The sequence below is a fragment of the Sminthopsis crassicaudata genome, chromosome 1 (assembly GCF_048593235.1).
Source record: "Sminthopsis crassicaudata isolate SCR6 chromosome 1, ASM4859323v1, whole genome shotgun sequence".
NCBI lineage: Eukaryota > Metazoa > Chordata > Mammalia > Dasyuromorphia > Dasyuridae > Sminthopsis > Sminthopsis crassicaudata.
The window spans coordinates 33,646,554-33,665,982 of NC_133617.1; the positions used below are offsets into that span (position 1 = coordinate 33,646,554).

A 19,429-nucleotide genomic window follows, 5' to 3' on the forward strand; every position below is an offset into this window, starting at 1 on the left:
TTGAGTTCAGGAGTTCCCCCTTGCACGGCCCAGCTGACAGGGAGAAGGGCCTGGAGAGGGCCAGGCCACTGCCAGGCCACAGGGTTCTCCAGTCCCAGGGACCCCAAAGGGGAGGGGGGAGGGAAAGCTCTGGGAAAAGTCCCAGGTCTGGCAGAGGCAGGGGGCCCCCACCCCCAGGCCCACATAAGGGGAGCTGGGCCGAAGCCCCAGGCCCAGGTAACTGGCACCAAGGCCAGCTGGCAGGGCCCAGCCCAGGGAAGGCAGGCTGGGCGAGCCGGGGGAGTGGGCCCTCTGGGCTTCTCCCGAACGAAGCCTTGGCCCTACAGGCCCGCCCCCCCCCCCCAGGACTGGACCCAGACAGGAATGCCAGGGCCGAAGGGTCCCCATACTCGTCAGCCATGGGGGAGGGGGGGAAAATACCCCCCAAAGCTCAGCTGCCCTTGGGATCCCCAGCAGGGGGGGAAATGGGGCTGCATCACAACCAGGGAGGTCCAGCTGGGGGCACTCCTGAAGCCTTGGGTGGGGCCACTGACCCCCTAGCCTCCCATCCAGTCGGGAGCAGCAGAGATGGAGCACAGGGAGGAGGCAGAAGGCGACGGCTGGAGGGACAGAGGTAGTACTTTATTGAGAGGAGGGCTCCCCCGAGGGTCCGGAGAAAGCCCGCCAACAGGCTGAGCCCCCCCCTGACCCTCCCGGCAGCCCTACAAACCAAGGGAACAGAACATCACAACCAGAAGACCCGTGAACAGCAGAGGGCAGAGGAGGGGAGGAGGCTGCCAGCTGGCAGGGACAGGGCCAGAGTGCTGGAGGTGGGTGCCAGCCCCCTCAAGGCAGTGCCAGGGTCTGCCCTGGGCCCGGGCGCCGTCGGCCCCTCACTCCCCAGGGTTAAGGTTCATCGTGGTTCACAGTGAGACTGGCATGGCTTGGGTGGCACAGAGGGGGAAGACATTGGCAGCGCCCCCCTCACGCCAGCCCGGCTCTGTGGCCACTCCTCCGACCCCTCTCTGTACTCACAGGCGCAGGCAGGGGGACAAAGGGATGGGGCTGGCCCTCCCTCCTGAGGCCTGGGGAGTGAGGGGGACGCTCTTCCCTGGGAAGGATTCGGCCCCTGGAACCTGGTGGGCAGGGCAGCCTGGGGAGAGCCCCCAATGGGGCATGGGCGGGGCGGGGAGGGGCGGCTGCCAGGCCTGGCCTGGGTTTGCCAGTGGGGAGGAGGAGGGAGGCTTGGGGCATTTCTCATGGGACTTACCCAGAGTCCTTCCTAACTATTTAATGAAGAAATGATTTTTTCAAGAAACAACAATCGAAAGCTGCATGGGGTACAGCCGCTGACCGGAGGATTAAAGACTCAGGGAAACCTCTGCCCAAAATGGGTCCAAGTCCCCTGGGAGATGGCTCCGTGGGGGGCCTGCAGATGCAGTGGGGGGGCACTGAGGAGTGGCTCCCTCCCCCCAGTGCCCTGTGACTCGGGGAGGGGTGGGGGCAGGGCTTGGGACCGGGTGCACCTCCAGGCTCTGCCATGAGCCCAGCCCAGAGGTGCCAGGAGGGAGGAGGGGGACAGGAGAGGTGGGGTTCGGAGGTGAGGAGGGAAGCGTGAAGCATAATGTGCTCAACTGGGAGCCAGGCCCTGACCTCTGTGGGGGACTGAGCCTCTGCCTTCAATGAGACGGCCGGGTCCCGGCAGGGTCTGGGGGGGCTGCCCCAGGCCTCCCTCAGTGCTGCAGCCTCCGCTCCCATCCTGGGGCGGGGGATGAGGGTTGGGGGAGGAGGGCCTCACGCCTTGGGCACCTCGCTGTGCCCATCTGGGGGCTCCTTGTGGCTGGAGGGGAAGCGCATCATCTCGGGCCGGCCGCCCCCGCCCCCGCTGTCGTCCCCCGTGCCCGCCTCCAGTCCCAGGATCTGGCGCTGCACCAGCTTGGCGTAGAGGCCGCCCTGGGTCAGCAGCTGCTTGTGCGTGCCCTGCTGCACCACACGCCCCTTATCCAGCACGATGATGCTGTGTGCCTTCTCCACCGTGCTCAGGCGGTGGGCGATGATCAGGACCGTGTGCTTCTGGAGGTTGCCGTGGATCGCCTGCTGGATCTGCGGGACGGAGCGGGGTAAGGCAGCCTGAGGTGGGGTCCAGCGGGCACAGCGGGCGCAGGACAGCGGGACCACCTCATCCCCTGGACCCCAGAATCTGAACCCAGGCACGAGCCTCGGTGACCTGCCAGCCCAGCCTCCCACAAAGGGGTCCCTGCAATGCTCGCCCACTCCAGGACCCTCTGGGATCATTCAGGGCAGCGCCGGACTTTAACAAGTTCTTCCTGCCCAATCTGCCTCAGTACAGCCTCCAAGCCTTGTTCCTGGGGGTGCCCTCTGGGAGGGCACCTGAGATGTCCCTCCTGAGACAGCCTTCCCTCCAGACCCACTATCCTTCACCCTCTGGGCTGCTCTCCTCTGGATACCATCTGCTTGTCAATCTCTTTATTAAGGGGTGGGGCCCAGAGCAGAGCAGAACACTCTGTTCTCCCTCTCTTAATCCTCACCCCCCATTTCACAGTTGGGGAGGCAGGTTCACAGAGCAAGTCAAGGACCCTCTTCTTCCCACACATCGCCATGGTCTTTACACAGAAGTACAAGGAACCCCAGAGGTAGGAGGAGCCCGGCTGGGCTTGGCCCGCTCCCACCTACCATGTATTCGCTCTCTGCATCCAGGGCACTGGTGGCTTCGTCCAGGATGAGGACCGGCGGGTTCCGGACTAGGGCTCGGGCCATGGCCACTCGCTGCTTCTGACCCCCAGACAGCTGGGCTCCCTTTTCTCCAGTCTCTGTGACAGGAAACAAAGTTTGCTCAAGACCCTCCCCCAGGGCTGACCCAAGGCCCTGCCCCCTCCGTGACTGGCCACCCACCTTGGGCAGCAGCTCCAACCACCCCTTGCCAAGAACGCCTGTGAAAGCTAGTCCCCTTTTCAGCGTCAGCCCCTTAACCATCCCCCTCCTCTTGTATGTTCTCAAGAAGTTGCCGATTCCCCTTTTGGGGAAGGGCCGAGCTACACTAGTGTCTATAGGACCGCATACTGTGCTGCTAGAGTACCCTGCACGAGGATCAGAGAAGCATGGGAAGACTCTGGTGGGAGACACAGAGGGAGAGCCAAGGACAAAACAAGGGTTACAAAATGCAAAGGGAAAAAGAGAATTCTTTTGGAATTATTACTGGAGGCCCCCAAGGCTCAGAAGATTCATCTCCAGGCTGGGAAGATCCTATGAACTGATAGCAAGTGGAATAAACAGCCCCGACCATTTGTACAGCAACAAGTTCCCCAGAAAAATACTCGGGGCGGGGTGGGGGGGAACAGGGCCCTAAATTCCAAGCTCTCCCAGTTTCCTCACAAATAGAACAAATTTGCACCTCAGAGCCAACATGAACTGGTGAGAAATCAAGAAGGCTTGGGACAGAACAGGTCCTCCTGGTCCAGCCCAAGATCCAAAGAAAGACCTCAGACTGGGGTTAACATGCACTTCCAGGCTCCTAAAAAACACTCAGTGAGGAGCCCTGGGACTGGCCGGAGCCTCAGCAGGAACCTCCCAGACTCTGTGTGGAGTTGGGTCTGAGTTCGGGGAAGACTGAGGGAACCTCGGTGGAGCAGGAACACCAGGCCCTGCTGTGCTGCTGAACTGCAGCCCTGGGCCAGAAGGAAGCAGCACCGTGTGAGTGCAGAGGCAGGGGGCAGAGACACTGCTGGCTGTGGGAGCTCTCGCAGAAGGGGGGAACTCTTGATTTGGGGTTCCAGGTCAGAGGGAAGAGCTGAAGGGAAGCTAGAGGCACCATCCCCCCCAATCTATGATTAGAGGTGCTTATACACCTTCTTATTAAAAAAATAAATAAAATAAGGAATTGGCAAAGAAGAAAGAACTCAATCATAGAAGCTTATTATGGGAACAGGGAAGACAGGGTTCATCTTAAGAGGAAGACATTGAAGTAAAAAAGCCTTCTACTCCCTGCGATATTGAGGAAAAACAAAAAATAAAAAACTAAAAGCCATTCAAAAAACTCAAGATTGAAAAAAAAAAAAAAAGTTAACCAACTTTTAACCAAAGCAGATACAGAGTTTCAAAGATGAAAATAATTCTTTGGAAATTAGAACAAGGGGAAGCTAGTGAAGTTGGTAGGACACCAAGAAATAATTAGACAGATTCTAAAGAATGAAAAATTAGAATAGAATGCAAAATATCTTATAAGAATAACAATAGATCTGGAGAACAGATCAAGAAGAGAAAATAGAAGAAAAACTGGACTGCCTGAAAGTTGTGACCCAAAAAAAAAAAAGAACCTTGACATAATAATGCAAGAAATAATCCAAGAAAATTGTCCTAGAGTGAGAGAACATGAGGGGAAAGTAGAAATAGAAAAAATCCACCGATCACCACCTCAACAAGACCCTTTGTGGAAAACACATAGGAATATTACTGCCAAATTTTGAAACCCCCACATCAAAGAGAAAATTTTGCAAGAAACAAGAAAAAAACCAATCAAATACACTGGAACTACAATTAGAATTGTACAAGACTTATCAACAGTCACAATAAAAGAGCGCTGGTCCTGGAATCATATCTACCGATAATCAAAAACACTGAGCCTGCGGCCAAAAATATCATATCCAGCAAAAGTATCTATAGTATTGAATGAGAAAAAAAAAGAACATTCAATGAACTTGCAGATTTTCAGGACTTTCTATCAGCCAAACCCAAACTTAATAGAAAATTTAACATATAAGAACCTGTATCAAAGATGAATTTCAAGATACTCAACATATTAAGAGCCAATATCAATGATCAGTTTTAAGGAACTCAACAAATTGTTTATATTACATATATATATATAAAAAACATGGGAAATGTATACCATATGTTTAAGATTGATATCAGCAACTGGGTGATACAAAAGACTGATTGGGGCAGAGTTAAGGTAAAAATGGTAATCATATTATACAAATGAGTTGCAGAGGAAGGATAGATACAAAGACATTAGAGTGAGGAGGGGGGCTCTACTCACATCGGGAATGGGTTCAATAGGCAACACAATACATATACCATGAAGGGTATACCGCCATCCAAAATTTATAAAGAAATAAGGGAGAAGGCTGGAAAGACAGAGAAGCAAAGAGTGAGAGAAGATGAGAGGAATCCATGGTGGGGGAGAGGTTAAGTAATAGCAAGGCAAGTTATGGAACAGAATTAAAGCAAAGAGTCAGCAGAGTTAGAAAAGACATATGTGTATGTGGGATGGGGTGTATGTGTATGTATGTGAATTATATATCTACCTATGTGCACATAAATATGCTGAATAAATATGTGCACATCCTTGCTTAACAGCTTAACAGTTTGCTTGGGGGTGGGAAGAATGAAAGGGGGAAAAAAAGAATGAAGTAAAAAAGATGTGCAGCAGAGACTAAAAGAACAATTTATAAGAAAGTTAAGAAAGATGGTCCCGAACATAATTTCTTCTACTAACATACATATATATATACTTTCTTGAACTGGTAATTTGTTGTCATATTTTGAATTCTCCTTGATGTTTCTGCTGGGCACATGATAATGTTCTCTTTTGTTATGTTTTATTTTATTTTGTATTTCTTTTCTATTTTTCTTTTTTCTTCTTATTTCTTTTGTTTTTGTTTTTGTTTGTGCTGAGGCAATTGGGATTAAGTGACAAGGTCACACATTGAGGATGTCTTAAATGTCTGAGACCAAATTTGAACTCAGGTCCTCCTGACTTTAGTACTCTATCCACTGCCCCACTTAGCTGTCCCTATTCTGTTTCTTTAAATAAAAAAAAAAAAAGAAAAACAACTCTGAAAGACTGAAGGATTTGATTAATGCAAAGACCAACCATGATGCAAGAAGATGGAGGATGAAGCAGCAGAACCTATCTCTCCACAGTGAAACAACAGGATCAGGGTGGATTTTTTCAGGATAGATTTTTTGGGACATGTCCAATATAGGAATTTGTTTTATTTGACTATGAACATTTGTCATTATGGCTTTCTTTTTCTTTTTCTTTTTTTTTCCCCATTGGGGGAAAAGGAGAATATTGAGGAGGGTGGGAGTAGGGTGAAGAGAGAAGGAAGAAGAGAAGGGAAGAAAAAAGAAAAGAAAGTATAAGAAAGTGAGAGAGAAAACAAATGCTAATTGGAAAAATTATAAAATTTAAATTTAAAAATGAACATAAAGACCAATATAAATAATCCAAAATAAGAAAATTCTGCTCCACCCCTTTGCAGCAGTGGGAGTGGGCTGGGGAGAGATGTAGAACATTGAAGACTCTGTCAGATTCAGCAGATGGGGGAGGGGGGAGGTTAACTGTACAGAAGTGTTTTTCCCTTCCTTTCTTTCTTAATTTTTGTTACAAGGGATGATTGGGTGGGTAAGGGAAAGGGAAGTGTACATACAGAAATGGAGATAGCATGAAAAAAGCTATTACAAAAAGCCCAAAAAAGAATTTGGCAAGAAGAGCAACAATTGACATTTCTATGATGCTTCTGGACAATTCATTTGATCCTTGTGACAGTCTTATGAGCTAAGTGCCACAGGTATTATGTCCCTATTTTACATTTGATGAAACTGAGGCTCAGAAAAGCTAATTTAATTCAATAAACATTTACTAACTAAGTGCCTACTGTGTGCCAGGCCCTCTGCTAAGTGTTGGCAATACACAGAGTCCAAGGACAGTTGCTGCCCTTAAGGAACTTACAATTTAATGGATTAAGTCCGGAGACTGTCCCAGTCACATAATTGGTGAATGTTCAAGGCACAGGCACTTGCTGCCCTGAGAATTTCTGCTGTGGCATCTCCAGGGGCAGTATTCTTGGGCCAGGAAGGCAGTCAGGGAGCCCTCCGTGTGTGAGCATGGGGGGCACCTTTCCCAGCCCCCAGGGCCCTACCTGTGTTGTAGCCGTCCTGTAGCTCCATAATGAAGCCATGAGCGTTAGCCTTCTGGGCCGCGTCGACCACCATCTCGAAGGGCACTGTGGGCAGCCCGTAGGAGATGTTGTCTGTGATGGAGCGAGCAAACAGAACAGGCTCCTGACTCACCAGGGAGATCTGCGGGGGGACATGGACAGGACGGCTGAGTCGGCCTCCATACCCCCATTCCGCCCGACCACAAACCGACTCTGAGGAGCCTGGAAAACGTACAGGCTACGAGGGAGGTCTAGCTGCCCTGGCTCAGGGGATAATGGTTAGGCCGATCCGTCACATAAACATTTATTGGGTGCCTGCAGTTTGCTGCTGGAAATGCAGCTCAGTCTGCAACTGAAACCCTAAGATGGGCCAGGCGCTAGTAGTGCTGAGGCTGTGCTGTTTGCCCTCTATTGAGAATGACGATCCTGAGGTCCTAGTGATCCTGTTGGCCCCTGCCCACTCCTACCCACTGCCCCCGGACCCCGGCCTACCTACCACTCTGTGTAGGTACTTGTGGTCATAGGAGCTGATGGGCTTGCCATCCAGCAGCACCCGGCCTTCTTCCAGGGGATAAAAGTTCTCCAGAATATTGACGCAGGAGCTCTTCCCACTCCCTGAGGGCCCCACGAGGGCCGTCACCTTTCCCGGGGAGAGTGTGAAGGACACATTCTGTGGGGGAGACAAACACGTGCTGAGGGGCATCCCCCCGTCCACCCTCCCAGGCAGCATCCCAAGCGCTGGAAAGGGTTCAATGTCCCCTAGCCCACCATCCTGACAGGCTGCCCTCCCAAGATCTCTGGGGACGAGCAGCCCGGGGCACTCTGGGATCACTCTCCCTCTGTTTCCTGGCAGCCAGACTGACTTGGCCTCCCTGGTCCCAGCCAACGGCCCCTGGGTCAGGCCTCTGGGCCCAAGCGGAACCACGCCAGTCTCTCTAGGCTTGGAGACAAGTGCTGGGCTCGGCCCTCCTGTCTCCCACTGGGAGCATCGCTGCCCCTGGACTCTCTGGCTCACCTGCAGGACCTGCGTGTGAGGACGGGTGCGGTAGGTGAAGGTGACATTCTCAAAGTCCACTCGGCCCTCCAGGTGATCAGGGGCCAGGCTCCCATCATGCACCATGGTCGGCTGCCGATCAATGAACTCAAACACCTTCTCGGCTGCTCCTACCCCCTGCATCAAGCCACTGTAGACAGAGCCGACTGACTGGAGAGACACAAACCATCCCCATCCCATTCCCCCCAAATTACTACCTAGTAATTTCTGGGAGTCCCATCCCCGTGGGCCAAGGGGGTACAGAGCCTGAACACAGGGGGAGAGAAGGGAAGCTGTGGCCCCCACCCCTAAACACCTGGGAAGGAGCTGGGGGAGGGGTCAGAAACCCTGCCCCATCGGTGTCCCCACGTGGCCTCCTTCCCCCTTCCCTTGTAGCTTTTTCAGCCTTGGAGATCTGGGTGGGGACCTTGGCAGCCATTTATTTCCCCTGGTTCCTTCCTCAATAAGAATCCTCACAGCCATCTCTGACAAGAAGGAGAGCCACAGGGAGCCAGGCTGCACCTCTGTGGGACAGCTGCCCTTGCTAGGAGGCACTTGCTAACTCTGGGCCCATGTTCCTTGGGGGCTTCTGCTTCCATCCCGGGAGCTCAGGGAGACAAGGCTGGTCCCTCCCTTCACATGCAGGCTCTTGCATCCCTGGTGCCCCAAGATTTTCCTCCTCAGACTGAAGGTTCCTCGCCATCCCTTCGGCTGACCTGGTCCTGCTGCCCCCTCCCCATCCATGGGTCATCCTGTCACCCACCCTGCCCATGCTCACCTCCATGCAATCTCCCAGAACAAACTCATAGATGATGAAAGAGATGAGGTTCCCGCTGGTCATCTGGCCCGAGATGACGAGATGGCCCCCGTAGTAGAGAATGCTGACCTGCACCACCAGCAGAGTGAGCTGGATGCCCAGGGAACAGAGGGAATCGGGATTTGGGTCAAAAGGTCCTGGCTCAGGCCGGCTCTCCCCCATGCCCCTGTGCCCCACTATCCAGACAGGGAACAGACTTGGGGGGGTGAGGGAACTCAGCAGAGAAAAACTCAGAGTTGCATAGGAATCTCCCTCCTGAACTCCCACAAGTTCTGGGACCACAACTCCCCCACTGGGGGGGACCTCAGAGGCCCTCTGGGCCAGCCCCTCCTTCCCTCCCCATTTTACAGATGAGGAAAATGAGTCCCAGAGATCTGGAATGATTTATAGGATCCTAGAATTAGAGGTTGGAGGGATCTTAAAGGCCATCAGCCCAGGGAGCTCAAGTGGTTTTTCTCAGGGACATATTGGTAGAAAGTTTCAGAGGTGGTGTTTGAACTCAGGGCCTCTGCTTCCAGCCAATGCTTTTTCTCCTATATACTATACTGGCGTTCTGGTGAGGGACCAGTTCTAAAGGAGCCTGTCTTCCTGCCCTTTGAAAAAGTGGGAAGAAGAAACCCAGACTTCCCATCTGGAAAATCCCCTGACACAAATCTATTAGTTGTGACATGGGGGAGGAATCCTCCCCCGAGTTATAGACTTGGAACACTGAGGCTGGGAAAGATGAACTACTATCTAAACGCCCCTCTCCCACGCTGTCCTTGTGATGCTGGTTCTCTGAACCCAACTGAAAGGCTTCTCAGTTTCTCTAATCTTTTACCCAGAGCTCACAGCTATTTTCATTTTCAGCGTCTGGCTCTGTTTTGTATGAGGGACACAGAAAGCACTGGGTACCCCTGATCCAGCCGCTGACCCGTAGTGCCACATGACACTGGGCAAGTCAGTTAAGCGTCCCAGAAAACTCTCTTAAAGAGTTTTTATTCTGGAAGATGACTATGAACCACTACATAGAATTCCTAATCCCTCTATTTTTGTCCGCCTGCATTTTTGATTTCTTTCACAGGCTATTTGTACACTGTTTCAAAGTCCAATTCTTTTTGTACAGCAAAATAACTGTATAAATACGTATACATATATCGTATTTAACTTATACTTTAACATATTTAACATGTATTGGTCAACCTGCCATCTGGGGAGGGAGCTGGAGGGAAGGAAAGGAAAAGTTGGAACAGAAGGTTTTGCAAAGATCAATGCTCAAAAATTACCCATGCATATATCTGGTAAATAAAAAGATATAATAAAAAAAAAGGGGGGGAAGAGTTTTTGTTCTTCTCAAAAGTAACCAAATAATATCTGTTCCAATTAATCCAAGGCAACCCATTCAACATCCCAGTAACACAAGGCTAGACTTCAACCACTGTTGCCAAAGACGCCCAAGTTGGTCAGTTTTATAAAGAGTAGGAAATGAAAAGGTCACTGGAATAACAGGCAAGTTTGACACTGGACAACACAATGAAGCAGGGCAGAGACTAATAGTCTTTTGTTACGATAGCTCATTGGTCATAACAAACACATTTTCTACAAACCAAAAGGAGGCTCTACACATGGACATTGCCAGATGGTCAATAGCAAAAACAGACTGATTCCATCCTTTGCAGAGTAATGGAGAGGTGAAGAAGCTCTGACAATCCATTAAAACAAGACGTGAGTTCTGACTGATGATCAGATCATGAGATTCTTACGGCAAAATTCAGACTGAAATTGAAGAAAGTAGGGAAAACCTTCTGATTATGCTGATACAGCCTATAATTATGAAGTGGAGGTGATGAATACATTTAAGATGAATAGACCATTTAATAGAAAGAGCGCCTGAAGAACTATAGACAGAGGTTTGGAATATTGTGCAGGAGGCGGCCACAACAACAAAGAAATCTCAAAGAAAAAGACGAGCAAGAGAATAAAATGGTCTGATGAAGCTTTATGAACAGCTGAGGAAGGAAGTTAAGTGGAAGGGAAAGGAGAAAGGGAAAGAGAGACCCAATTTGTTAGGATTCTCACAAGGTATGTACTTAGACCTTTAAAGGAGTTTGCTCATTGGTCCACACATTAGACTCACACCTTTAGAGAGCATATAAAAGCCCACTTTCTGGGAAGGGATTCAGAGTGAGGATTCACTGAAGGAGAAAACTTCGGAGATTCACAACTATGATTGATTTCTGGGAAACCCACAATCCCACACTCTTGGAGGCGGAGGCGGATTCATTCCAGTTTGTGCTGGTTGAGAGACTGGGAGGACAAGAGGCTGGAGGCTGAAGGACAAACCTTTGGATTCGGACAAGAGCTCTCGGGGAATCAAGGAGAGAGGAAGGCCTCCAGAAAACTAGCCAAGCCCCAAGTGAAGGAGATAAGATTTGGAAAGAGACAGTAAAGGACTTTTAATTCCTGGTTGCATTTTGGAATTATTGAACTGAAACTAAAGCCAAGGCTGCCTCCAGAAGCTCCCCAAGAGAACGATTACAATTTAGAGAAACAGAACATCACACCAACTGAATGCAGAATTCCACAGAATAGCCAGAAGAGGAACAAGAAAGTAAAATGGCAGTCTGATGAAGCTTTATGAACAGCTGAGGAAGGAAGTTAAGTGGAAGGGAAAGGAGAAAGGGAAAGACAGACCCAACTGAAGTGCAGAATTCCAGAGAACGCAAGGAAACATGAGATTTTCTTAAATAAGCAATGCAAAGAAATAGGGGACAATAAAAGAATGGGAAAGACAAAAGATCTTCTCAAGAAAACTAAAGCTATCAAGAGTTTTTTTCATATGGAAAGAGGCACAATAAAAGACAAAAATGATGGGGATTTAAAGAAAGAAGAGATTAGGAAAAAGTGACATGAATAGAGAATAAACAAGAAAGATTTTAACATCACCAATATCCACCGTGCTACAATTACTGACCTAGAGCCAGACAACATGGAGAATGAAGTCAAAAGACTTAGGAAGCATCGCTAATGATAAGGCTAGCGGAGGTGATGGAATTCCGGCTGAGCTACTTAAAATCCTCAAAGATGATGCTGTTAAGGTGCTGCTCTCAATGTGCAGGCAATTCTGAAACCACAATGGTGGCCACTGGATTGGAAAAGATCAGTTTATGTCTCAATCCCAAAGGACAACGCCAAGAAATGTTCAAATTACTGAAGAACCGCATCATTTTACATCAGCAAGGTGACATTTAAGATTCTACAAGCTGGACTTCAGCAATATGTGACCCAGGGAGCAGGCCGGCTTTCAAAAAGACAGAGGAGCCAGAGACCAAACTGCCAGCATTCGATGGATTATGGAGAAAGCACAGGAGTTCTAGAAAAACATCTGCTTGGCTAAAGTTTCTGACTGGGATCACAACAAAATGTGGCAAGTCCCCAGGGAGATGGGAGTACCTCACTTTACATCTCACTTGTCTCTTGAGAAACCTGAATGTGAGCCAACAAGCAGCAATCAGAACTGAACATGGAACTGATTGGCTTAAGATTGAAAAAGGGGTATTACAAGAGCCTTTATTGTCACGTTATTTGTTTAACTTATATGCAGAATACATCAAGCAAAATGCCAGACTAAATTAATTAAAAGCTGGAAGCCAATAATCTCAGATATGCAGATGGTACCACTCTGATGGCAGAAGGTGAATTATGAAGTTTTTTGATGCGGGTGAAAGAACAGAGTAAAAGTTGGTTTGAAGCATAATATCAAAAAACCTAAGATTTGGGCAACTGGTTCCATCATTTTCTGGCAAACAGAGAAAGAAGAAATGGAAGCAGCATTACATTTTATATTCTTGGGTTCAAATACGACTGTAGATGGCAACTGCAGTCACGGAATTAAAAGATGCTTGCTCCTTGGAAAGAAAGACATCGTTCATCTAGACAACATACTAAAAAGCAAACACATCATCTTGCTGATAATTCTTCGAATAACTGTCTATTCGATGAGGACCATAAGGAGGGCTGAGCACTGGAGGATCAATACTTTTGAACTATGGTGCCAGAGGAGACTTTTGAAAGGACAGCAAGGAGATCCAATCAGTCAATACTTAAAGACATTACTTTAGACTGTTCACTGGAAGGTGAAGCTTAAACAGGGCGGTCAGAGGTGGAGAGAGCATATGGTCTGAAATCCAGAAGATTTGAGTTCGAATCCAGCCTCAGATACTTTGTAGCTGTGTAACCCTGGGCACATCACACCACTGCCTCAGTTTCCTCATCTGTAAAATGAGCTAGTGAAAGAAATAGCAAAACCACTCCACTATCTCTGCCAAGAAAACCCCAAATGGACTCATGAAGAGTCGGACATGGCTGCAATTAGTGAACAACAATAACAAGACTTAAACACTTTGGTCAATGAGAAGACAGGACTCATTGGAAAAGACCCTCATGATGGGAAAGGTTGAAGGGGACAGGAGAAGGTGAGACTGATAAGCAGCAGTGGGAAAGCACAAGCAAGAGCTTGGATAGACTTTAGGAGATAATGGAGGAGAGAAGGGCTCGTCACTCTATGGTCTATGGGGTCAGGGAGAGTCGGGCACTATTGGGCAACAACAAACTTTCTCCCAGCCCCCTATGCTTTCCTGCCCCAGCCCATCCTTTCTCAGGCTGAACTTAAATGACTGCCATTCCTAGGAGGAAGTCGGGACTGGCTCAGGACTAGTGCTAGCTGGTCCTTTTGCGGGGCACAGTGCCCCAGGTCCTGTGAGTGTCTGGGTGAGCTCGCCAGAGTCTGCTCTGGCTCAGGATCCTGCACAACTTTGCAGAAGATGCCCTTGGGGTCCTAACTCTTTGAAGGAAGCTCAAATTCAACGAAAGAGAACTTTAGCTTCCTGGCAGAGAAGGAAAAGTAGAACAAAATGGGGGTGCCAAGAAAGTCAGGTGTTACCAGTTTATTGTCATCTTAGAGGCAATGTAGGGAAATGGTACCGGATTCAGCATCAGAGGCCCTAGGCTCAAATGACCCCTGGAACATCCCTTTCCTGGCCTGGGTCTCCAAGAAATGAGGAGGCTGGACTAGATGGCTTCTAGCTTCAGGCAAGGATTTCATGATTCTATTGTAAGGATACTGCTCTTTTTAGAGTTTTTCATGTGGAGTAACTGACCGATGAAAGCCTTCAAACTGGACGTGGACGGATACTTTTCTGCCTCTTTCTAACACTACACCCCCTCCCCTGCCCTGCGCTCATGCACACACAAGTGAGGCCCCATTCTACATCACTCATAAAGGATTCACATTTGTGTTTTACATCACAGATACTTTTTTCCTATCTAAAATTGTCCAAATCCTGTCTAAAAACTATTTCTTTATACAAACATAACAAGTTTTTATTAAAACAAAACTCTTTTGGACAGCTAGGTGGTGCAGTGGATAGAGCACCAGGCCTGAGGATCTGAGTTCAAATCTGGTCTCAGACACTTAACATTTCCTGGCTGTGTGACCCTGGGCAAGTCACTTAACCCCAACTGCCTCACTAAAACAAACAAATAAAAAAACAACAAAGTTCTTTTTCTAGCCCATTAAGGCATCCAAAAGTCCATCTATTATAGCAGCAATACTTAGATCAGGGGTTCTCAAACTAAGGCCTGAGGGCCAGATGCGGCCCACCGGGTTATGGCAAATGAGCTGAGGGGCGGAGACAGAGTGTGAGGTTTTGTTTTTACTGTAGTCCGGCCCCCCACAGTCTGAGGGACAGTCAACTGGCCCCCTGTTTAAAAAGTTTGAGGAGCACTGCCTTAGATCACTGAACAATTAGTACAGATCTTTCCCTTCATATACTCCACATGAAAGGAGACTTAAAGGGCTCATTTATCACCACCATGAATCCAAAGGGTTCCCAGCCTCCTCTGACACTGAGAACACAATGATGGTGTTTGTCTCTCTCAGGCCAGGCCTTCCCCCCAAAGAACTAGCTGGAGCCTATGAAATGTGGCTTATTTACCAGCCTCTTGTGGGATTGGGCCCCTCTGGCCAGTATCTCCCCACCGTGGCTCCCTCCCTTCCCCTTACTGGAACAGGAAATGGCAGGGAAGGCGAGGAGAAACACTAGGTTCCTAGAGGTCTCCAGTCCTTAGGGGAAACAGGCAGAAATTGGTGGGGAAGGAGGGGAGAGGGGAAGTCCTGGGTCCCGGGACCCAGCCAGCACAGCTGTCTCTGCTAGGCCCCAAGGCCTGGAAAGCCGCGGACTGGACGGAGGCACCTACCCCACTGCCCCACACATAGTAGGTGTAGGCCATGGCTTCCTTCCTGTTCAGCTTGTACACCTGCTGCAGCTTCCGGGCATAAACCTCAGCCTCCTCTTCCTCATTGGCAAAGCTCCTGACCGTCTTCATCGCGCTGATGGTCTCCTCGGCTGTGTTGCTAGCCCTGGCCAGGGCGTTCTGGACCTCTTTGGAGAGTCGCTACATCCAGGCCAACCCAAAAGGAAAAAGAGAAGAAATGGCAAACTGGCCTCATCTCCTAGCCTGCACCCCCTCAGTCCATGCCCACGTTAGGACTGGCGCTTCCCCTGCGCAGACCAGAAAGCCTTGGGACGTCTCTCCCTCTGGGGATGACTCCACTAGTCCTGAAAAGTCCCACCTGTCAGAACAGATGTAGAATCTCAGAGAGTTTCTAGGTTAAGTTGCCCTGGGTTAGAGGTGGGAGCTGGGGGTAGCCGGGGCCTTCTGAACAGCAAAGCTGGCCAGCCACTTGTCTATGGGCTACGGCCTTCACACAAAACGTATTCAAATGCTACAAACTGTGGTAAAGAGGGAAAGAATCAACCTCCCAATGAGAAGGGGGGCTTCAAGTTATGTGAGTAAATGAATGAACATGGCAGCCAGGAAAGCAATCTTAGGTCAAATTGTAAGTTATCGTGTTCAACTACAAGGAAGTGACCATCCCACCACCTCTGACCTGGTCAGGACTATCACGTTCAGTTCAATCCCAATTATCCACACAGGAAAAATCAACTGGATGAAAGAAATGCTTGTCATCTAGACCGTGCTGTATGTAGTGGACAGCCCATAAAGCTGAGCCATTCGCATAAACATACGGGGCAGATAATAACAGCTGGACCATCGTGTGGGCCCAGAAATCGAGCAGAGGAAAGAGAATGGTGTTCGCATTTCAGAAATATATATAGCTATAGCTTTTAATGACTTTAGGCTTCTCCCTGAAAGCAAATCCCATCTTTTTAATAATTTTATTCTTCCAGGGCTGCTATCTGTATGTGAATCATGAATTTCTGTGATTGCTGGGCAGTCAAAAGTGTGGCTTTTCATAGGATTCTAGACCTAGAGTTGGAAGGCCATCCTATCTATCTCCTCATTGGTCCAGAGAGATCTAGAAGCTTGCTCATGGACACATAGGTAGTACAGATGAGGAAACTGAGGCACAAAGAAGTCAGTTTGCTATTAAAAAGAAATATTTGTATAAATATGAATCCATACAATTGCATTCCTTGGTAATTCTTGTGTTTTATTCTATGCATTTAAAAACCTGATTCTGAGGAGGGATTTATGGGCTTCATCAGTATTCAAGGGGAGGCTGCTGGATACCATAAAGGGTAAGACTTTCCTCTTGTTCAACTCCCTCATTTTCCAGATGAACAAACAAGTTAAGACTTTGCCTGAAGGGCAATAGAGAGATGACTGATGGGTCAATGTCTCAGGCTGAATTGTGTGCACAAAGCAACACAAAAGATATTATCAGAGAAACGGGAAAAGGAGGTGGGTCAGTCATGCAGGGAAAGTGAGGGATGACTGACAGGTGGCCTTCAAGATGTCCTGGGGCCTACTTAATGTTAAGAAGTCTAGAGGAAGCTCCCCTTCCAACATGTCCATCCCAATAAAAGGTTAATGGAAGCCACGGGCAAGAGTCACTCAGAAGAATCACTATCTGCAAGGCCGGAGGGAGGGGATGCCTCCATTAAGGAGATGATTGATTCATTGGTTCAACAAACGATATTAATTAAGGCTGGCTCGGTCAGCTGGAAATGCCTTTCTGCAGCAGGTCTTGGTATAGTTTTGGACCCTGACTAGGACTCTTAGTCCTGGCCTTCAGGAGACTTGGGAAACCGCCAAGGATGGAACCATGGGGGAGAGCAGGCCCCATTCCTGACACAAGACTCGTGCCTTCCACAGATCGAAACCCCACAACCCCTCCAGGCCAAGGGTTTTTTAACTTGGTGGAATTTTTAAATATTTTAGTAATAGCATTTCAAAATAATTTGTAATTCTGTGAATTTTATTTTGTGCATTTAATAAATAACACTAATAGCTGTATTTATATATGGGGCTTTTAGGTAGGGAATTGGTCTACAAATGCCTCATTTTATGCTTGCAACCATCCTGGGAGAGAGATGCTATTATCCTCATCTTCCAGATAAGAAAACCAATTCCAGAGGGGTTGTGATTTGCCCATTGATATAAAATGTTCAGAAAATCTTTAGTAGAGGGGCAGCTAGGTGGCACAGAGGGTAGAGCAGCAGCCCTGAAGTCAGGAGGAACTGAGTTCAAATCTGGTTCAGACACTTAACATTTCCTATGTGACCCTGGGCAAGTCACTTAAGCCCAACTGTCTCCTCAGCAAAAAAAAAAAAAAGAAAAAAAAAAGAAAATCTTTAGTAGAGGGGCAGCTAGGTGGCACAGAGGGTAGAGCAGCAGCCCTGAAGTCAGGAGGAACTGAGTTCAAATCTGGTTCAGACACTTAACGTTTCCTATGTGACCCTGGGCAAGTCACTTAAGCCCAACTGTCTCCTCAGCAAAAAAAAAGAAAAAAAAAAAGAAAATCTTTAGGTGCTGGATAAACTCCTACTATTAGGATGGAATCAGAGCTTGGGACAGAAGTCACACCCTCAGGCAGCAGATTCATGGTCATCAGTGACCAAAGGCTGGGAGGAGGTGACCCCCTGGCTGAGTCACCAGCATTACCTAATCCTTCGTGGAAGGAGTATGTCCTGTGGAGGCCGTCATGAAATTGTTCTGAATGTTACTAAGTAGGAAAGATCCTCCTCTGAATGCACATGCCCAGACTAGAAGGCTGCCTTTGGGTTCCCTCATGCAGACCTCCTGGCCTGTGCCCTTTTCTTTCTCCCACCTTTCAGGGGCTCCCAACTCGGGCCCCCTCTGCATCCCTAACTTTAAAGTGAAAAGAGGGATATAAACTGTTAGCCATGACTTTCCCCTCCACTCCTGTGCACCTGAGGCCTAGTCCTCTCTATAGCTTCTCTGTCTCTCTCTCCCTCCCTCCATCTCCATCTGTCTCTCTTTCCTTTCCCCCATCTTCTCTTCTCTGTCTCTCTCCCTCCCTCTGCCTATCAATCTCTCTACTTTCGTATCTCCGTCTGTCTCTGTCTCTCCTTCCCTCCATCTTCTCTGCCTCTGTCTCTCTCCCTCCGTCCACCTATCTATCTCTCCATCTACTTCCCTACCTTCAGCTCTCTCTGTATCTCTCTCTCCTTCTCACACCTGTCTCCACTCCAGCTCCTGTCTCTCCCAAGCCCCACAGCTAAGGCTCCATTTGTCTACTGGGACGGTCCCGCTGGAGGTCTCAGAGGCGTACGCCCCAAATCCCTCCTTTGCTCTCTCCCTTCCCCACGCTGTTAACTTCCTAGTCTCTGCCCAGGACACCGCCATCTCTCCAGTCATCCCCACTCGTCCTCTGCCTCTGTGGCCAATCGGCAGCCAGCCCCCCCTTTTCTTTCCCATTGTCTCCTGGGAACCCTTTGACATCTGGCTCCAAGCAACCCTCCCAGCCCTAGGTCTCCCCAGCTGCTCACCTCCCACATCTCTGCCCTAACACTGGCTGTTCCCAGGCCTAGGCTGATCTCCCTCCTGCCATTTAGCCTCAGTCCCAGCCCGCCCCGCTCCAGCAGGCCTTTGCTGGCCACCTCTCCACGCCTGGCTCCCCTGCAGTAAGCTGCATGCACCTCACAAATGATCTCTTCTCACCCCCGGCCCCGCTGTCGCCTGGAGAGACTGTTAGCAGCCTGAGGCGCCCGGCAGAGCGCCTGGCACTGAGCAGGGATGGGCCTAGGGACCGCAATGTACCCCAGGGGAGAGACTTGGAGTCTGAGGGCCTGGTCCTGTTCCTTACTGTATGTGTGTATGTGTGTGTGTAGGTGCATATACGTGTGTGCAATATAAGTGTGCTGTGAGAGACAGAAAGGCAGCCACGGGCTAAGTCACTTGCCTTCCTGTGACCTCAGTCTCCTCATGTAAGCTAGAGAAGGGGCCCAGAGAGTCTCTGGGATTTGCTGAGTGTGGCTAGATGGGGCAGAGAGTGTAAGGTGATGGGGTGGGGGGTGGGGATGAGAGTGGTGAGGTGAGGTGAGGATGGGGATGGGGAAGGGGATGGTGGGGGAAGAAAAGAGAAAGGGAGCCAGAGAGGTGGGCAGAGGCTTGGGGGCTGCCAGGTGAGCCCCACCCACAGGCTCAGTATTTCCATTTGTCTGGGAAAAGGGATCCATGTGACCAGGGCTGGGCAGCGACCTCCAGGGTGGGACTGGGCAAACACAGCAGGCTCTGTTTTTAGGGAACTGATTCATTTCAGGAAAAGGGGGCGGGGAAGAATGGGAGGGAGGCCGGGGCTGACCAGCCTGGCTCACAACCACTACTTCT

The 19,429-nt window shown here is 49.3% G+C and overlaps 1 protein-coding gene across 5 annotated transcripts in view; it reads right to left on the reverse strand.

Moving 5' to 3' along the window:
* Positions 1-607: 607 nt before the first annotated feature.
* The window catches only part of ABCB9 (ATP binding cassette subfamily B member 9), a 49,299-nt gene continuing 30,477 nt past the window's right edge, over positions 608-19,429 (reverse strand). For 4 of the 5 annotated variants that reach the window (XM_074298706.1, XM_074298696.1, XM_074298714.1 and 1 more), the window contains 7 exons: positions 15,029-15,226; positions 8,753-8,881; positions 7,957-8,145; positions 7,438-7,611; positions 6,924-7,083; positions 2,674-2,810; positions 608-2,082 (listed from right to left, as the gene is read on the reverse strand). In XM_074298706.1, the coding sequence (XP_074154807.1) occupies positions 1,774-2,082; positions 2,674-2,810; positions 6,924-7,083; positions 7,438-7,611; positions 7,957-8,145; positions 8,753-8,881; positions 15,029-15,226 (1,296 nt within the window). In that variant the 3' untranslated portion in view covers positions 608-1,773. The remainder of the gene's footprint in view (positions 2,083-2,673; positions 2,811-6,923; positions 7,084-7,437; positions 7,612-7,956; positions 8,146-8,752; positions 8,882-15,028; positions 15,227-19,429) is intronic. The other variant, XR_012487726.1, reaches the window with a different exon arrangement.